General features: G+C 47.6%; 1 protein-coding gene across 1 annotated transcript; it reads right to left on the bottom strand.

Annotated features, from left to right (window-relative positions):
• Nucleotides 1-6,427: 6,427 nt before the first annotated feature.
• Sdr42e1 (short chain dehydrogenase/reductase family 42E, member 1) lies at nucleotides 6,428-19,079 on the bottom strand. The gene is made up of 3 exons (XM_052728914.1): nucleotides 18,949-19,079; nucleotides 9,736-9,829; nucleotides 6,428-8,887 (listed from the first exon to the last, which is right to left on the bottom strand). The coding sequence occupies exons 2-3, from the start codon at nucleotides 9,801-9,803 to the stop codon at nucleotides 7,774-7,776; spliced, it is 1,182 nt and encodes a 393-aa protein (XP_052584874.1). The 5' UTR covers nucleotides 9,804-9,829; nucleotides 18,949-19,079; the 3' UTR covers nucleotides 6,428-7,773.
• Between the last annotated feature and the right edge of the window lie 1,584 nt (nucleotides 19,080-20,663).

The following is a 20,663-nucleotide window of genomic DNA, read 5'->3' as shown; positions in this document are numbered from 1 at the left end:
GACAGGCAGAGCCAGAACAAATGAACTAGCAATGTCTCGCTGCAGAGAGTCGATGGGCCGCTTCTGTCACACCTGTGTGCTCAGCTTTTCCCATCCAGTCTCCAGCCCAGCATCACTAATTGTGTGCCGAGCATCTGTGACTGCCTCAGAACCGACGAATACGCCTTGAAGCTTTCCCACGTCCCACCAGCTCCCTCATCCAAACCCGTCTACTGCTCTCAGAGGAGCCATTCTTAATTAAGGACCCATGTGCAGGGTACAGAAGGCTTGCTTGTCATTTAATCCGTACAAGTCCCCCGGGGAGACAGCAGGGATGTATTATCTCCATTTTGCAGATGAGGAGCATAATTGTGGTAAGTCACACTGAAAGTAAGAGGTAGATCCTAGGAACCGTGGAGACAGCTCAGCTGGTAAAGGGCTTCCTAGGTGAATCTGAGGACATGAGTCCAGTACTTAGCACCTACACAAACCAAACCAAAACAACAGGAGTAGTGGCACATGCTTGTCACCCCAGTTCTGGGAAATTTAAGACAAGAGGATCCCTGGGGTTTGCGGGCTGACCAGCCTAACCTACAGCTCGACCTCTAGGCCAGTGAGAGATCCTGTCTCGAAAAACAAGATTCCTAAGGAATGATGCTTGAGGTTGTCCTCTGGCTTCCACATGTATGGACGTGAACACACACAGAGAAGAGGTAGGACCCTGACAGGCCCGGAAGTGCTAGCAAATGCCCAGCCTACACCGTCAAAGGATTCTTTTCCACATAAAAGGAAAGCCTCTCTCTACAAGGAAGGCCTCAGGCATCCCCCGGGGCTCTGAAAGATGGTCCCATTTCTGCAGAATGTCAGCATCTAGGGGAAGCTATGCTAGCTGGATGCTGTGTTTCCATTCCTTGCAGTTTTCTCGTGTCTGTGTCCCATTTTCAGAGCAGCGCAAGATGGACTCCAGCATGTCAACTCCCCACAGAATAAACCCTTCTTCAGCTTCACATACATCCTCCCGGTCTCTGCCATAGTCCCATAGCCTGATTATCAATGTAACTTATGATTTTGTGGGGGCAAACGTTCTCATTACCAATGCTCTTCTTTGGCAGAAAAACAGTTTATCTTTGCTGCCAACGCAGTTTGTGTGATGTTTGGCTCTGAGGTGTGCCATCCTGAAACAATAAAGCCACTTTGAACATGGCAGTTAAGAGTTCTGGGGACTGAATAGGTATAGTTGTTAGTAGAGTACCCACTTAGCATACATGAAGCCCTCAGCTCCATCCCCAGCTGCAGAAACCAGCATGGTGGGCCATGGCATCCCAGCACCCAGGAGATGGGGATGGAGGCAAAAGGATCAGGAGTTCAAGCTCATCCTCAGCCACATAGTGAGTGAGAGGCTGGGCTGGACTACATGAGACCACATCAAGAAAGAATGGCGGGGTGGAGGGTGCTGGGTTTCTGAAATTCAAGTACGCCTGGCCCAAATCTAAGCTTTAGCCACTTAGCTGGGAGACACTGGGCAACGCACATGGTCTCCCCAAGCCCGAGTCTCCTCCCATGTAAACAGGTGGCAACAATGTACCTAGTTGTTATGGTACCGAGAAAACCCAATGAGCCCGAAAAATACAGCGAGTGTCACACAGTGTAAGCTTCCAACAAACGGGAGCAATTACCTGTTGTGAATGTGGAGCCGAGGACTTTAGTGAATGGGGTTGATGGCTTGACATCTGTCATCACCTTCATATTGAACACGTTGAGCAAAGTACAGTGTGAGCGTGGAGCGGGGCGGGGGGGGCAGATTGTAATCACCCCAGAAACACAGTATAAAAGCTGGTCAATATTTCAAAAAGACCCATGTTCTCTATCTCAGACATGAATTCCTAGGAGCTGTTAGGAGCACAAAAGATACACACTTACAATAACAACACACGCGTATGTATAATAGAAGCTTTTTTTCTGTGAGGCTCCGTTGGAAGGAAGGAGAGAAAGATGTTGAGAATACTTGCCAAGATTAAAATTCTAGATGTTAGAAATGAAATTTTTAATTACTTGCGTGCTCCACCCAGCTCTCTGAATAATAAACATTGTAAATTTCTACAGATAAATCTCTCACCAGCTGCCTTTGCTGTTGTAATTTTGTAATAAGTTAGATTTGTGTTATGTGTTTTAATGACCAGCATATTTCCTGGTGTCCAGTGAAGGGCTCTCTTTCAGGCAAAGCACTGTGAACATGGCTCCACTTCCCTTCCCTCTCCCTTACTAAGTGATAGATTATATTCCTAAAGCTGGCTCCTGAGGTCTATTCCCTTATTTGGCTACTTCCTTAGGCCTGACTAAAACTCCAAGGTCCAGCTATCAAAACACCAAGATCCAGCAATCAAAATTCATATTTTGGCTATACTGGCTAACAGGTCCCATCAGGACCTACCAACTCATCCTAGCACAGACTCCCCCTTCTCTCCTTAAAAACCCACTCCTGAAGAAACACCTGCTGCTGTCCTTGTCCGAACCAGAGGTGGTAGTTGTCTCCCCATGCCCAGGGTTTTCTAAACCCATCCAGGGTTTCTAAAACACAGGAGGAGGACATCGACAGATCTGCAAAGCTTGGAGATGCTGTGAACCGGCTGAGCCCAGTTTTTCAATTTCTGTAATTACCTTTATTGAAGTTTTCTTTTTCTTCCTTCCTTTGTTCCTCCATTCCCTCCTTCTGTTCTTTCTTCCTTTCTTTCTTTTTCAAGACAGGGGTTCTCTGTGTAACCCTGGTTGTCCTGGAGCTTGCTCTGTAGATTAGGCTGGCCTCCAACTCACGGAGATCTGCCTGCCTCTGCCTCTTGAGTGCTGGAATTAAAGGCCTGAGCCACCACCCACCTGGCAAACACTTACCTTTCTAGCCAGATTGTATAAACCTTTCGCCTTAATTTTTGTATATATTGTATATATTTCTCTTCAGATTGTATAAACCTTTCGCCTTAATTTTTTTTAAAAATAATTCTTTCATTTTTACTGCATGTGCATTGGTGTCTGGCCTGCATGCACATCTGTGTGAGGGTGTCAGGTCCCCTGGAACTGGAGCTATAGACAGCTGTGAGCTGCCATGTGGGTGCTGGGAACTGAACCCAGGTCCTCTGGAAGAGCAGCCAGGACCCCAACCACCGAGCCATCTCTTTAGTTTCCATTTTTTTTCATAGAATATATTTTAATCATATTTTTCTTCTCCCTAACTCTTCCCTGATCTTCCCCACCTCCTGACCCACCAACTTCATGTTCTCTTTCTGTCTCAGAACCAAAAACAAAAGTCCAAAGTCAAAATACAAAAATCAAAATAAAAAACAAAGCAAAAAGTGCTCAAATGAAACAAAAGCCCAAACAAACAAACAAACAAACAACAAACAAGCAAACAACGACATGGGGTTGGTTTGTGTTGGCCACTGTTCCTGGGCATCTCTCAGCTGCTCCAACAGAGACTCAAACAGATGTGCTTGCAGAAGCCTTTTGGCTGAAGGGAGGGCTCTCCAGGACGGCCAGAGAGAGAACAGGCCACAAAACCATCTGTCTCTGCAAAAAGGAGGTGGTAGGAGGTCACAGGGACTCTAGGTCCTTTTGTGAATCCCTTCTGACCCTTCACATACTCAGCCCAGGGGTACTGAGCACCCACTGAGCCAATGGAGGTTCCACACAGGACTCAGGAGCACCTCACTTAGCATCTTGTAAGGGCACATGTACTTGCCGGCTGAAAGCATTTGTCCCTCCTTGGTGGAAGATGAAAACATCACCTGGTGGGAATGGGGAGATGGCTCAGTTGTAAGCTTGCCTTGAAGGTGTGAGCCCTGACTTTGATTCCTAGCACCTCTGTAAGAAGCCAGGCATGGTGGTATGCATGTCTAAGCTCTGGGATAGGAAGAAACCCAATGGGCAGCCAGTGTAGCCTACTTGTAAGAGTTCTAGTCACTGAGAGACCTTGTCCTTCAATCAAAATGCAGATGGCATCCAAGGAAGGACACTCAAAGGTGTCCTCTGTCTTACACACACACACACACACACACACACATACACCCCTCTGGAGGTGGCTTCCTAACCAACAGACCTTCCGCCTCACAACTGTAAAATATACACAAAGTCTTCTGCCATCACTTTTCCTAATCATCTCCTCATCCTCATTTTTCGGGTTCCCACAATGAAAGGACCAATTCCAGAGCTCCATCATCTGCCATGTGGTGTGACTCCCCAGAGCCTGCGCTTTTAACTTGACCTTGAGTGTTTTTACTGGGTAGAGTTGAGAGTCTCAGGTTTAAGGTGAGAGTCGTTAGGATGTTGGTGGGGATCTCAGGGGAGAGACCAGCTAGCTGCCAGGGCACTCACCCGGTCAGCAGTGTTTACTGCACACATGATAGAAAGGCTCTGTGCTGGTACCCAGAACAGCCTGGCTCCTGCCCTTATGGGGTGTTTGTGTTATGGGGAAGAAGATGTTTTGTCCTTTTCTTACAGAATAAGAGAGCTAGACTGTAATTGGCCAAATCTACATGATCTGTATAACACAACTCAAACATGAAGCTAGGAGAGAACCAATTCAGGAAGGAAATGTCGAGTGAGTGTTCAGTTCCACAGACGTTATCAAAAGAGGCCCCCTTTGTCAGGGAGAGGGCACAGAGGCAAACAGGTGTAATACCACTCCCAGAACGTCAGTGATAGGGTGTGACCAGAGCCCAGGCACCATGATGGTCCCCAAGGCCTCCAATCCCCTTCCCTCTCATGTGGAATAGGACTGACCTCTGCTAACAGTACTGTGGGGTGACAGTATGTGACACTTGAAACCCACCTTACCCTCCTAAATTACCTGTTTTAGGGGATACCAGGAGCTATACCATGACAATGTTCAGCAATCATATAGAGATGCATCTGTGACATGAAGGGAGACCTGCCTGCAGCATCATGTGATGAGCCATTCTGGAAGTTCCAGACATGATGCCCTTTAGAACACATTCTGAAGGGCCCATGGTAGCTCTCAGTGACAGTGGTGCTTACCTTGTGTGTAAGTGAACCTCTTCAGGGACATCCTGTGGCTCTCCTAGTCTGAAAGTCTGCAGACAGCAGAGCCACTTTCCCCAGAGAGCCCAGAGACAGGCTACAAAACACCGTCCTAAGAGCAATGACACCCTCCTCCTACTTATGGGGAAATTCCTATGATAAAGGCACTCCCAACACTTCTTCCTTTATGATCTCAACAAACACTGGGAGACAGACTACTTCGAAGAAATGGCCAGGGTGGTCAGTCCCGTTTCTCAGACATAGACAACCAAGTTCTCCAGAGGCTTCTGGTGCTTGCTAAGGACAAAGACACATGGATGATGTGGGTCTCATGGCATCAAGTTCAGGGCATTCCCCAAAGTATCCAGACTCCATTCAAGGGGGCCCTGGCAGCTATTAGCATCTCAAATCCTCCCAGAATAACTCTGTATACCATCCATTGCAGCATCCTACTTTGCTACTGCCTTTACTTTACTGCACAGTAAAGACTTTTTTCTTCCCACTCTGGTTCCCCGGGCAACTGTGCAATATAAACATCTTCCACAGCAGTTCATGGGGTGGCCAGACAATGCTGCCACTGTTCCTCATTGGAAGCTGCCTTCAGAGCCCACGCCCTCCCCATTAAGCAGCACCACGGTGGGGTAATAGTGTGATTTCAAATTTAAAAGCATGGAGAGCTTGAGCACTGCCCTTAACCATCAGAGCTGAGCTTTGCCCTAGACTTCAGTCTATTCCCACATGCTGGAATGTTTTAGACACTGAGCACACGCTGCTGCAGGCTCCAGGGAACACTCAAGACATTCCAGAAAGTTCAGCAACGATAGGCCCTCTAAAGAGAATACTCCCAGGAAAAGACCCCTCAGAAGGACCATACAATGACAGTCCTGGTAACAGTGGTGGCATGCATGTGCTGTCAATGTCTAATTTAATCTTTAGAAGGGTCCTCTGCAGTAGGCTGTCAACCTTTCTGCTTCAACACAAATATGACCCGTGGTCACACAGGTGCGATGCCCTGTACCACAAAGGGCAGGGATTTTAGAGGATCCTAGAACCTATGCTACGAACAGCTAGCTCCTCCCTGGAGTAGCCACTGCCTCCAAGGTTGGTCTGCTAGGAATACGACCCAAGTCTCAGTTTGGGCATTCCATATCAGTCTGACTTTCCCTGTATTATGTACATGCAGTATATGAGGTGAACATGGGTTCATTGTTGAGATATCCAAGTTAGAATTTCTAATCCAACTACTGCCCTTCCCTAGCTCTGGAGTGACTTCCTGCTGTATGCAGCTAGGGTTCAAGGACACAGAGACCAAACTTGAAACTTACCTTTGTGTCTTCTTGTCTCCCAACAGGGTCAGTTGGGACAGAAAAAAGTAATGAATATTTAATCTGAGAATACACCTTTTTCCTTTTTTTATTATATTATTACATTATATATGAGAGTTTCATGATGACATTCTCACACATGTATAAAGTGTAGTTTGATCATATTCACCCTCATACCCTCTTTGGTCCCACTCCCACGGATCTCTTCCCTACTAGATTCCTTTCTAAATACCATCTCTCTCTCTCTCTCTCTCTCTCTCTCTCTCTCTCTCTCTCTCTCTCTCTCTCTCTCAAAGAGTTTCATTAAGATTCTTACAGGAGCCTGGGGCCACTTAGCCGTGACTATGTCACTAGAGGAAGTGTCTCTCCCTCCCTGGAAACCACCAATCTCCCTCAGCAACTCAGGGAGCAGCAGTATCATGAGCTCTTCTCCCTCCCATGGCAGAATGGTGCCAGGCCCCATCTTGTGTGGTCTAGATAAGGCAATCATAGCTACTGTCCGTTCATGAGGACAGCGGCCATGTCACTCTCAGAAGACAGACTCCCCAACACTCCTCTCCTTCCTCCAGCTTTTACATTCTTTCCACCGCTTTTGCTAGAGTCCCATGAGTCTTGGAGGGGGTGATACAGATGTCCTGTCTATGGATGAACACCCAACACTTACTTATTCTCAGCACTTGGACCAGTTACGAGTCTCTGAAGGTAACTGCTGACCGCTACAGAGAGATGCTTCTCTGATCATAGTGGAGAGCAGCACTAATCTATGGGTATACACATAAATAAACAGAAAACGGCTTTATGGGCATAGCTTCTCTGTCTAGCAAAGTAACAGTCGAAGGCCTCACTTGGCTATGACCTCTCTAACCATGAGCTGCTGGCCAGGTTTACAGTACCAGGAGCAAACGCGCTCCCGTGGAGCAGGTCTCCAATCCAATTAAGAAGTAGTTGGTTATTACCCTAACAGATGCACCACTGTTACACTAGAGGTTACTCCTTGCCTGGCATTGGTGGTGCCAGATGCAAGGTCTACAGCTGAGTAAGACTGTTCTCCTCCAGCAGCCTGCAGAGAACCTTCTGGCACGATGGAATCTAGCAAGCAGAGAGGATGCATCCAGTTCAGTTCCAGCTTGATTTTTTTTTTTCTATGTGCTGCAGTTAAAGTGTATGGTGCCTTCTGTAACAGAGTCTTACTAGGTAGTTCTGGTGGGCAACTAAGAGCATCGGCAACAGCCAACATTGTTTTGGAAGCCTCAGGAGCATCCCTGACCAACAACTTATAAGGAGGTAGCCCATCCCTGGCCATGGGGTTTAATGACTCATTGTTAAGTAGTGATTTGAAGACCCGGGAGTGGGTACCAAATAAAGCGAAACATCTTTAAAAACCTGCATTCTTGAAAACCACCCCAGGGAGTAGGCTCAGCTCCTATGTGTTGTTTTCTCTTCACACAGACAGAACTGTGGAAGAAGGAAACCAGGTAAGAAGAGAGAGCGCCAAGAGGAGGACCAGAATTCCATCCCACAGAATAAACCCCGAGTCTTCACCTCCAGACCTTCTGCCATGACCGTGGGCTTTAAACCACTCCACTACCTCCTGCAGGTCAAATGCCTGAGGCTCATAGCCTAGCTCTTTCCTGGCTTTCTCTAAGCTGAAATAATGTGTGACGCCAGTCTTATAAACCTCCGTGCGGGTGAGAAAAGGCTGGAAGTTGTAGAGCCTCCCCAGAATGAAGTGGGTCATCTCCACCAGGAAAGCAAAGCAGTAGACAAGGGTGAGTGGCAGGCGGAAGGATGGGAACGTGTAGCCCAGGCCCTCAACCAGGGGCCGGAAGAATTCAAAGTTATTCATAGGTCTGCCATCTGAGATGAAGTAGGGCTGCCCAGAGGCCACATGGCCCTTATCAGCTTTTAGAGCCTCAGAGGCCAGAATGTGAGCCTTCGCCAGGTTATCCACATGGACAAACTCAACCAGGCTGTTGGGATCCCCGTACACGAATCTGAACAGACCCCTCTCAATGTAACTCACTATCCTAGGAAGGTGCCTTTGTTCTCCGGCCCCATAGATGCCAGCGGGCCTTAGTGCGCAGGTTCTAAGGACGCCATGGCCTTGCTTGAAGGCCAAACCATTGGCTTCTAGCACCTTCTTCTCTGCAATGGATTTGGTCCGGGAGTAGTGATCCGGGTGCAGGTGAAGAGGCAGGTAAGGCAGAGACTCGTCCCCATTTCTGATGACTTGACCTCCAAAGATGACATTGAATGTGCTTGTGTAGACTAACCTGGGCACGCCTCTCTCCAGGCAGGTCTGGAGGACATTGTTTGTGCCGCCCACGTTGACCTCTTCAATCAGGGTTTTGTTCAGTTGCTCCCTCCCAGACATACCATAAGAGGCGATGTGAAACACACACGCAATGTCAGTGTCCTGGAAGGCTGTCTGCACGTCAGAGAGGCAGCGGATGTCTCCACGGATGAACGTGATTCCCTCTGGAAGGTTCTGGGCAGGTTGGCTGATGTCAAACAGAATCACATGGACTCCTTTCTGGTTCAGAGCACAGCCGAGGCTGAGGTGAGAAAGATCAGCGTTAGATCAGGCCACCCTCCAGCTGTGTCCAGGGAAAGTATATGAAGTAACTTGCCATAAGGTAGGACTTCCCCAAGTCTTGTTAACTCATCCTGAGTCACTTACTTACCTTATGTATTCATTGCTGCAGGTCTTCTTTAAACTTTGAAAACAAACAAACAAACAAACAAACAAAAACAAAAAACCCAACAGGAATCCTCTCAACAAAGTAAATGACAGTGACGTCTCTGTGACAGAATGCTTACTGTGGTGTAAATGTGAAACATTGCCCAGAGGCTCAGGTCACTGAGCACTGGGTCCCTAGCTAGTGGTGCTGTTTTGGAAGTTTATAGAACCTTAAGAGTTGGAGCCTTGCTGGAGGAAGTGGGCCACCAGAGGCGGGCCTTGTGTATGATGGGCAGACCCAGCTTCCTGTTGGTTTTCTGCTTTCGGATTTCAGGGACACCCGTGCAGCTGCCTCCCACTCCTCTGTCATGTCCTCCCCTCGAGAGGGTGTGTGTCTCTTTAAACCACGAGTTCAGCTAAATGTTCCCCCCTTAAACTGCTTCTTGTTAGGTGTTTGGTCACAGTGATGAGAAAAGAAATGAATACAGCTTTAAAAAATTATCTTTGGTGAAATGAATAATCATCAGGCCCCAATTTACAGGTTTTGAAAATAATTTTTTTTCTTGAAGTGGAATAAATCTGTGCTTTTTCAATTTTCAAGTCTGAGCAGTGAACACCAGAGTTTGCTTTTATTTTAGCACTATACAAACATGTCAAAGTCCGTGAAAATTGAAAACCATCCAGTAAAATAATTCCATGAGGATATTTTGTAGATGAACTGACCGGAAGCCAAAATATCCGCCTCCTCCCGTTATGAGGACAGTTTCCTCTGGGAATCTTGTGGAGTCCATCTGAGACAGCAAAGGGACAACTGGACCTGCAAGAGGAGGCCACAACATTATGACCCCATATGAATATGTTTCACCTTCGTTCTGAGCTAATGAGAAGAAAAAGGTGGCTGGCCTGCTACTCAGTGGTAGCACACGTACCCAGCATGTGTGAATCTCTGGTTCCATGGCCAGCACCGAGAACCCCAAACCAAACAACAGAGACACTTTGAGACATGCGACTCCAGTCACACCCCTGCTACTTTAGCTACAACCCTTCACTTCTTGGCCTCCAATTCCTGCCTATGAAATGTAATCATAGACACATCTTCCTTGCCTACCTGACAAAGTCAATGTTAAGGTTAAAGAAATAGAGTGTGGGGGTTCTTTCAAAGCCACAAAGCACCTTCTCAGTATAAGGCATTACTGCTGATTTTTGGAACTGATCGGGCCTTTGGAAAGAATTCATTTAAAACTGGCTGAGGAAAGGGTTTCCTCCTGGCACCAGAAAAGCCAAGATAGAACTCTGCAGAAGCTTCTGGTGTCTGCAGTGCACTTTGCTTGATATTGTTTTATTAACTCCATCCTTAAAAGCAGAGAGAAAAATTCCTTTCTGTAGCTAATCATGCCCTCTACCCTAGACAGCCTTCAAGTGCTTCAAGGGAGAGCACTTGGTGCATTTGACAGGGCTGGGGTGGGTGTCTTGCTTCTGTCTCCCTCTCATCTGTTTACTCTCGTGCAGATTCGTCTCACGGCCCAGTACTACTTTATCTCAAGAACATAACAAAAATGGGCTAGAAATCTTATTCCACATAGGAGAGAAATGGACCCAGGGGCACACATGTCTCCCAAGGCGTGGGAACACACACATTCATCTCCCAGGTGTGGGAACACACACATTCATCTCCCAGGAGTGGGAACACACACATTCATCTCCCAGGCGTGGGAACACACCACATTCATCCTCCCCAGGTCTCTTTCCCTTCCTCCCCCTCTTTCTCTCAATGGAGATATTTGGGTATGGTTAGGCAGGTAGTCTGCAAGTAACAAAGAGTTCAACCACTGCCCCTTCCCAGCCAGGTGCCTGTGACTTTGACCACTGCATACACAGATGGTTTGGAACAAGGAAGAGCATGATCCAGATGCTAGTGGAACAGTATGGGCTGGGGTGACACAGGATGAAGGACACATGTGCAAAGAGCTATGTGACATCAGTGTGAGTGCACAGGCCAAAATAATAATACTAATAACACAAGGTTGTAGGGAGCAGCCAGGGACACAGGGCGGGTGCCTTAGCCTTGAGATGGATTTGTGAGCTTGGCTGAGACACTCTGCTTTCTCTAAATCTCCCTTTCCTGTAAGCTGTGTGCTGTTCTATTTCCGGATGTCTCCATGCTTCTAGAAAAGCAGCCGCATATAGCAGAGAGAGTGAGGACAAAGAGAGATACACTGTGGCACTTACCACTGGTGTCACACAGCCCACTGGGCACATTATGAGCAACCACACGAGCTACCAAACAAACAAACAAACAAACAAAGCACCGTTATCACCCTGTTTTCCAGACAAGAGTAAATAACTCTCCCATGTATACCCAATGGAGAGTGGATACCATGAACCCATACTCTTAACCCCTGAAACATGGCCTTTGAGGAAAGAGAAGGGCGTCTGGGTTTTCTTTAGTTCTGTGGCTTTAAATCAGTAGATTGCTCTGAGCCTGTGATTTCATCCAAACAGTGGAGCTGAGGACATGCTCACAAGCTTACAAAGACAAGAAGGAATAATGTAGACAGAATCCCCCAAACACACCACATGGTGTGGTCACCCCATAGATGCCATTTCTTGTTCTCTTCCTCCCAAGCTCTGACGTGTGTCAATACGTCCTCTACAGCCATGATTAGAGCTCTCAAGACACAGGTTTACAGAGGTCAACATGTTCTAGAAATCTGTGCACTGTGTCTCTAGCCAGTGAGGCTAACCAGATCACTTACAAAGAGTCACAACTGTAGATAAGGATCACCAACAGTCTCAGAGGTATGAGGATGGCAGCCGGGTTCCACGAAGCAAGTGCCACCATTATGTTACAAGGAAATTTGTGAAGACCAAGGCATGAATGAGCACCTCTTTAATATACCAAATGCTGACCTTATAACAGTATATGTATATGTGTGTGCACACACACACATATATGTATTTGTTTATTTTTATTTTATGTATATGAGAGTTTTACCTGTATGTATTCATGTGTGCCGTGTGCATGAAGTACCTGTGGGGGTTAGAAGAAGGTGTCAGATGCCCTTGGACCGGAATTAAGACAGCTGTAAGCAGCCATGTGGGTGCTGGGTTTCTAATCTGGGTGGTCCTCTGGAAGAGCAGAAAGTGGTCTTAACCACTGAGCCATTTTCACTGTGGTTCACAGTGCTTGGGTTAGAACACAGCTCTCACGCGTGCAAGGCACATGCTCTACCACTGAGTCACATCCCCACCTTGTTTTCTGAAAACAGAATGCTCACACTTGGAACTGGAGTGGCCATGACAGCAAATGTCCTTAATTCTGTTGTGTAACACCCTTCCATGACTTTACCCCTCATGCTGGGGACTATTGACTGATGTTTGCAGACTTCCGACCTTCACCTCCATGACCTGTCTCCAACGCCCGCTCTCCTGCCATCGACTCTCTGTGTTTCAGCCCCGTGGATCTTCTCTTCTTCCCAGCAACATGCCAGGCTCCCTGGTGCACCGTCCACAGCACAGTGTGACACATGGATGGCGCCTGCAGGTCCTGGCCAGGTGTCACTTCCTCAGCAGTAAGGTCTTCCTCAGAGAGGTTTCTGCTCCCCCATCTCAGCTCTCCTTACCCTACAGCTGCTCTGCCTTCCTCATGGCTAACCGTGTGCCTTTAAATCATCCCACTCCTTCCCTAGGATGAGACTTTCACCAGAAAGGGGTCCTTCCTTTTCCACCTGGGTGCTCCTTCACTGAACTCAGAAATGGACAGATTCCCAATAAATATTTGCTAAACTTCTGGATGATTCTTAACAACACAAAACATAGCCAGTTTAGTAAAACTGTGACAGACACAAAGGAGCAGGGCCCCGAGGGGTTGAGTAGTCATTGTGGTCCATGCTGTTTAATGCTACCATTTTAACTTCCTAAAAAAAATGCTGAGTTACAGAATGGGACAGATGCCAGGCCCAGTAACATAGGACTCTGGCACCAAGGCACTTACTGTGGGAACAGAGACTTCTGCCAGCGTCGAAAGAACAAGATAAGTACCTGAGACTTCTTAAGAGAAGAGCTGTGCTCTGGCTCACAGCTGCTGCAGGAGTGTGGCCAGTTGGCTCTGTGGTTTTGGAGCCTATGATGGGGCAGCGCATCATGCTGGGGAGTGCAGGGGCAAAGCAAGAGAGGCCGAGGCTGTGCACTTCCTTAAAGGTTACACCCTCAATGACCTAAAGTCCTCCCTCTGGGTCCCACCTCCCAAAGGTGCCACCACATTCCCACCGTGGTGCCAGGGGGAGGGTGGAACTTAGATCAGATGAGACACTGAAGATACAAGTCATAACACAAGACCAAAGGTGAGACAAAAATCACTTTTCTGAGTGACATGCAGATTCCATGCAGGGACATGGAAGATGATGGCTGATTCTGACTGATCAAGGGACACTTCCTGGAAGAGGGAGCTCAGAGCTGAGTTTGGACCACAGGAGGACTCAGGAAGATTGATGGAAAGTGGAGGGCTGTCACAGGCTTGGGGCACATCACATCTAAATGGAAGTCTATGTGGAAGGCTAGGCTGGATGAGTGCTGTGCGGGTCCACAGTCATGGGATGTAACCCAAGGCAGATATGCTTGTGAAAGAAGGAGGATAGTTGGAACTGGCCTAGAGAAAGCCTTGAGGCCCCTTCTGGGAACTCTGAACTCCATACCATAGATAACAGGAAACTTTTGGTTTATGGAAGGAACTGCCAGAGCAGCCATGTTTTCTGATGAAGAGTGGGCTTCCACTGGGGAAGGGAGAGGTTTGAACAGGATCCAGGTAAGAAGTGATGAGGGGCTACATGGGAGGGATGTTGGTGAGGGCTAAGGGCCAGCATACTCAGCTGGGACCAAGGAGAGGGGGTGGAAAGACATGGAGGCCACAGCAGGTAGCATCTAGGAGAAGCTGGAAGCAGAAATCACCCTTGCAAGAAGACCTGTGACTATGGGGGCTGTTGAGATGCTCAGCTGGTAAAGTGCTTGCCTTTTGAGCACAAGAGTCTGAGTTTACACACAGACCCCATGTGAAAACGTAGCTGGGCATCATGGCATGCACTTGCAATGCCCAGGCTGGGAGGTGGAGTGAGGCAGATCTGTGGGGCTCTCTAGTCAGCCAGCCTAGCCGGACTGAAGAGCTCTAGAGCCTGGTGAGAGATCCTGCCTTAAAATATCAATATGAATGGTACCTGAAGAATGACATCCATGGTTATCCTCTGACAGACAGGCAGGCAGGCAAGCAGATCTCTCTCTCTCTCTCTCTCTCTCTCTCTCTCTCTCTCTCTCTCTCTCTCTCTCTCTCTCTCTCTCTCACACACACACACACACACACACACACACACATACAAAATGACTAACAAGATGACAGATAACAGAGTTCAAACTATTTTAAATATCCCCAAAGAATACCACTGCAAGGGACTCCAAGCATGGATAAGGCCTCTAAGAGTCCAATAAAAAACTTGTGACAGAAATATTTGGAATTGTTCTTTGCTTTTATAACCATACATCCCAGGGGTCAGGAATGTCCAGTCATGAGTGCCACAGAAACTTGCCAAGCCTATTGATACTACTCCTTATTATCTTTCAGCTAGTTCCAGAGAGATCTGAAGCAAGAACCTGCCCAAATGACCTATGGGAGGGCCAATAGAGAAAAGTTTAAAAAATTCATAATTTAGCAAGGCAAACAACTACGGAAACAAAGTTTGGCCTCCAGGTCCAGAAAGTCTTCTGAGGTCGGGAGCCACAAAGGATGCCCTAGGGAGTAACACCACCCATAACAGCAATAAGCCCATTTTTTCAAAAAAGGTTGAGAATACCAGCTTTACTACGGAAGTGTGGGGAGCTTCGGATCCCTAACACCCACACAAGAGCCAGGCATGGCTGAGTGTGTCTGGAAGCCCAGTAATGGAAGGCAAGAGATGGGCTGATCCTGGGTGCTCAGCAGCCAGCCAGTCTAACTGGAAAAGGGAGCCCCACACTCAGTAAGAGGCTCTGTCTAAAAAGAGAGGAGGGTGGAAAGTAGTAGATACTAGGTTTCCATGTGCACAGGAGTAAGCACACACCCATACCCACATATGCACATACACCAAAAACAAGTGTACATATGCCACACACACACATGTGCCTCACATTACACACAGAGAGGCAGGGTGTGTGTGTGTGTGTGTGGGGGAGATCTCAGCAAAAACAGTCCATCGAACCCCCAGGAAATCCTCTGGAGGGCTAAGGCAGGAGGAGAAGGAATATACAGTATCTCTCCATCCATGTCCCCATTTCCAGATACTCGGAACTTGTGTTTCATTACTTAGCTTCCATCTGACTCCTCCTGGGGTCACACTGGATGACTGCAACTGCTTGGAGGCTCTCCCAAAACGTAGCTTTTGCTCAGTAATTGCTTTTTATGTTGGGATGGGGGAGGCAGCATCTGACCCGAGCTGTCATTTTCTCAGAAACAGGTTAAAGTTAAGCACATGATTAAGGGGGGGAAAAAGGAATCTTAATTACCAACAGGAGAAAGAAAGAAGTTTAAAATCCGCTGGACCTCTTGATAATGCTAAGGTAAAGTGAGGGTAACCGTTGACATCTCACAGGGGAGTTAGAGGCAGAAAGTAATGAAATATGACCGGGAGTGTTTTAGATTTATGAAGACCTAATTAAATCTAAGGCTCAGTAATAAAAACCTAAGATTATGCACACTGTTCCTCTAGCCCCATGGTTCAAAGCCATGATGCCACTCACCCCCTGGCATCACAGCTCAATGCGGACACAATTAGCATTTGGCCAACAGCATCTAAAAGATGCCCTCGTGCTAGATGTGACCTTTTATTTTTGTAGGTGCTGGGGAGGGGACCCAGGGCCGTGTATGCCAGGCAAATACTCAACCACGGAGCTAAGTTGTCTAAAGAGTCTGGCTAACAGCAGCTGGGCTGGGGATGTGGCTTGGCAGGTAGGGGCTTACTTAGCCTGTAGGGAGCCCCAGGTTCCTTCTCTCAGCACTGTATAAATAGGACATAGCAGTGCAAGCCTGTAATCCCAGCTCTCTGGAGGTAGAGATAGGAGATTCAGGCTAGAGTTCAAAGCCGGCCTGTTAAAAACAAACAAAAAAACCTGTTTTCATATAGATAAAACACCCACCTGTTGTCCCAGCACTGGATAGCCAGAGGCAGGAAGATCACCCCTTCAGGTTCATCCCTGGCTATAGAGACTGTCTCGAAAAAACCCTGGGCTAGAGAGATTGTGCCTCAAAAAAAAGGTTCCCCCCCCAATTCATCATAAGGAAAATTAAAACACCTTCAGGGGTGTGACCTTATAATTAGGTGTCTTCGGTTTTTGAAAAGGTGTTTATCAGAGGTCAATGTCCTTATGGTCCTGGGTCCTGAGAAACATGTTGAGGTGATAGGGCTTACGAGCTGGTGCTGTTTGTGTTCCACGAAGGGTGTGGAAAGGAAGTATTTGTGTTTAATATAATGCAACACAGACGAACATGTAGCTGTCAGTGACAGAGAGAATCCCTGACGTGAAAGAGCGGTGAAGCAGAGTCTACAGGGCGGGCTAGATGGCACTGCATGGAACGGGGGCTGGTGGGCGGTCACAGTCACCACTGGATGTGGGTCAGGTCTTTTTACCTCCCACTCACACTCCCCTCACCTAGATAGCTGCTACACAAAAGGCGCTTGCAATTCTTCACAGCGCTCACAAAAAGGAATGAAATGGAGTTTTGTTTTTTCTTATATGCGTGCCTGCGTGTGGAGGTCAGAGCTTACCCTTAGCTGCTGTTTCTCAAGAGCCATCCCTCCCCCTCCCCCTCCCCCTCTTCTTCTTTATTTTTTACTTTATTATTATTATTTTTTTTAAATGTGTGTGATTGTGCATGCCTGTGTAAGTTTCTGCCATATATGTCCAGGTGCCCATGGATCTCCTGCATCTGGGGTTACAGGGGGTTGTGAATCACCAGATATAGGTTCTGGGAACTGAACCCAGGTCCTCTAAAGAGCAGTAAGTGCTCTTAACTGCTGAGCTATCTCCAGTCCCAGCCTTTATTATTATTATTATTATTATTATTATTATTATTATTATTATTATTTTGAGACAAGGTCTCTCACTGCCTGGACTTATTGATATGGCTTGGCAGGCTAGTCAGTGAGCCCCAGGATCCATCTGTCTCCACCTTCCCAGGACTAGGATTTCACATACACGCCACCATGGCTAGTGCCCATCCGGGGGAATCAAACCCAGGTCCTCATGGTTGTATGACAAGCACTTTAATGGCAAGTGGCTTACTGACTCAGCCATCTTCCCGTCCCCAAAACCATTTTATAATTGCTCTTACCAATCCATTTTTCAAATTACCGTGGAAACTCTATGTGAATGTAGACTCCTCTAGAACCGTCTTCTGGGACAAGGAGCATCTGGTAGCATCAGTGATCTAGACAGGCAGGGTGAGCCCTCCACAGCTTTTCAAATAGCCCTTGTCCTCTCTGCTACTCCCATGCCTCCGTCCATCTCAGGGTCAGCCTGCCTGCTACTCCATCCTACCACAGAGGTGTCGCCTGCCGTTTCATAAGCCAGGCACTGCCCCATGACTTGTTTATAAATTATGTTACTGAGTGCTCATCACTGCCCTAAAGAGACAGTGCTAACTAGCAGGTACTGTTTTGCAGGTGAATAAACTGAGGCCCAGAGACCCATCCACTCCCAGTTCCTTAAGTGATAAGTGGATACAGGGATCCACGTATCCACCGGGGCCAAGGGATGTCTGACTCCATCACTCATGTCTCAACCACCGCAGCCCCAGAGGGCTGGGCAGAGTCCATGACCTGAAGCAATAGGTACAGAGTCCCCAGTGAGCTGAACTGTGTGTGATTTCACAACCAGCACATTCTGCAACAGCTCAGGAGGGCAAAGGAGAAGCTGCCTTGTCGACTCCCAGGCAGTGGAGTGCGTGACACAGCATTAAAGTTCTTATACCGGGAATCATGAAAAACGGGTCCTGGATTGAGATATACTGCCAGCTACTTGTGTGACCCTTGCCTCTGCCTCCCTACAATGCAAATTACAGCAACTACAGCCACACTTGTTGTTCATTACAGGCAAGGGGTTTTAAAGGTGTGCCACTGATGCTTAAGCACAACTCCGAGGTAGCAATAGACTCCTCTGATTCTCAGAGATGAGGAAAACAGCTCTGATAACTTGCTCACAACCATGCAGGCTCAGCTGCATCCAGAGTTTGAATCAGCTCTGGCTGACTCTTAACCTCGATGTATAGGACCTAACATTGGTGTTGGGACAAGCCCTGCTCACGTCATCATCCCAGTGGCTCCTTGTGAGTATGACTCACACACCTGGTCTACCACACACCTCAGATGTACCTTTTTAATTAAAAAAAATCATTTTAATTGGAACCTCAGTTTGCCACTGTAACTGGGAAATCCAAATCATTTGTCACAAAGAGAGAGTGTCACAGTCTCTCCCTCCCCACGTGATGTTAACTTTGAATTGATTCTGGCTCAGTGCCTGTGGGAGGCTCTGCATGGGGCCTGCTGTCTGTAAAATTAAACCAAAAAGCCAAAGAGGAGAGCTGATGTCTACGAACTCGACATTCTAGATGGCTGGGCTGAAGTGGCACATTGGAAACAGAGAGCACAGAGAAGACCATGCCCCTGCCATCTAGGTTGGTACTACTCACAACCATATCCCAGAGATGTCACTTGTCACCCTCAGCAGGTATCAGTCATCCTCAGCTGCCACTTGTCACCCTCAACCACCAGCTATTACCCTCAACTGTCACCTTCAGCTTCTGTCACCCTCCGCTGGCTGCCACCTGTTACCCTCAGCCGGCTCCTGTCATAAACCCGGTCAAAGTGCATTTAGGATTGCCCTGCCATCCCAGAAGAGGGACCCCGGTCCACTCACAGAGGCAGACGACAGCGTGGCCTGTAGATGCACAGAGGAGAGCCGACTCAGCCAGCCTCTGGTGCCTTGCTGCCCCGGTTCTGGAGCAAAAGCTGTCAAACTGGCTCCTGAAGCCATTTCCGGGTTTGTCTAGGAAGCCTGGAGGTCCTGGCATCTCTATGATGAGCCTGCGGTTTGTTAATCTTCACCTGTGCTGTGGCAGCTCACTCTGTTTACCTTCCCCAATTTCACAGCTGATGTGCTTCAGAGTCCTTCTAGACTCCTCTCCTACCTCCAGCTTCTGCTTCCAGGCTTCCATCTCTTTGTGTAACCCCACTAATGAGTGCAGAACTGATGAAAGAAGGGATTCAGCTTAGTTTGTTTCTTCGGATGGATGGTGGGTGGACGAAAAGATGGGTGGGCAGGTGAATAGACAGATGTGTGAATGTATGGATAAGGGTGTGGATTGATAGGTGGATGGGTGGGTGGATAAATGGGTATGTGGATGGGTGTGTGGATGCCTGGGTGTGTGGATGAGTGAATGGGTGTGTGGGTGGATAGAAAGATAGGTGGGTGGATGGATGTGTAGGTAAATAGGTGTATGGGTGAGTGGATGGGTTGGTGGAGAGGTGGGTGTATGGATAGATGGGCAGGTGAATAGATGGGTGAGTAAATGGATGGATGGATGTGTGGGTGGATGGTTTGATGGACACCTGGGTAGAGAATGGATGGGTGATGGATGAAGGTCTGTAAGGAACAGAACATTCACTCTCCAAGTATCTTTAAAGATATTTTATTTTATGTGCATAAATGTTTTGCCTTCATGTTGTGCACCACATGCATGCCTGGTGCCCAAGGAAGTCAGAAGAGGACATCAGATCTCCTAGAACTGAAGTTACTGGCAGTTGTGAGCCACCATGTGGATGCTGGAAACAGACCCCCGGGTCCTCTGCAAGAGTAATAAGTACCACTAAGCCATCTCTCCAGCCCCTCCTCATACCTTTCAAAACCTTGTTTTCTCTGAGCTTTGGTATCTATATGTGCATATGTTTTGCTGTGTCCCTGATTTTCTATTTTTTCAGCTCCACATACTATGACCATCGACTGTGTACCGAGCCAGGACAAACCTTTGTTCCTGAAGGACTTAGAAGCCACATGCAGAGGAAGTTAGTGTCCTTTCTGTTAGGAACACCTGATGCCTTTTCATTAGAGCTGTGGGTTTATGGAAAGCTGAAAGTTCGTGTACATATCTCACAGAGACATGTGCCTTATATGGGACCCTGGGCCAGAGGGTTTCATTTTGGTAACTGGAAGGTTGGAGGTTTTGACTTCATGTGCTTTTCTTGTTAACAGAACTGGTCCCACATTCAGACTCAAAGGGGCTCACATGAATTATGCCATCCATGCTCATTTTTCCTTAAGAATGTGCATAAAGACACAAGGTGAACTCAAGCCCCAGGACACGAAAATGAATGGAGGTGGGTGAAGAAAGCCAAGATGTTGATGTGGCCCTGGCTTTCCTGGCTGGCTGGTCTCAGCTGCAACTGGCTATAGGCCTCAGGAGATGGATGTGGTGATAGTGTGTTCCCCAAAATATTGTGCACTCTAATAAACTTATCTGGGGTCGGAGAACAGAACAGCCACTAGATACAGAGGCCAGAAAATGGTGGCACACACACCTTTAATCCTATCACTTGGGAGGCAGATCTGAGTTCAAAGCCACACTGGAAACATGT

The sequence above is a fragment of the Peromyscus californicus genome, unplaced genomic scaffold, assembly GCF_007827085.1.
Source record: "Peromyscus californicus insignis strain IS unplaced genomic scaffold, ASM782708v3 Scaffold_8__1_contigs__length_139910024, whole genome shotgun sequence".
In the NCBI taxonomy this organism is placed as follows: Eukaryota; Metazoa; Chordata; class Mammalia; order Rodentia; family Cricetidae; genus Peromyscus; species Peromyscus californicus.
Note: the sequence above shows the minus strand (reverse complement) of the source record. Positions and strands in the feature narration are given on the sequence as shown.

Coding starts and splice junctions, on each gene's coding strand:
- Sdr42e1 (XM_052728914.1), bottom strand. CDS start 9,803: ATGGACTCCACAAGATTCCCAGAGGAAACTGTCCTCATAACGGGAGGA. Junction 8,888..9,735: donor GGCGGATATTTTGGCTTCCG/GTCAGTTCATCT, acceptor TTCTCACCTCAG/CCTCGGCTGTGCTCTGAACC.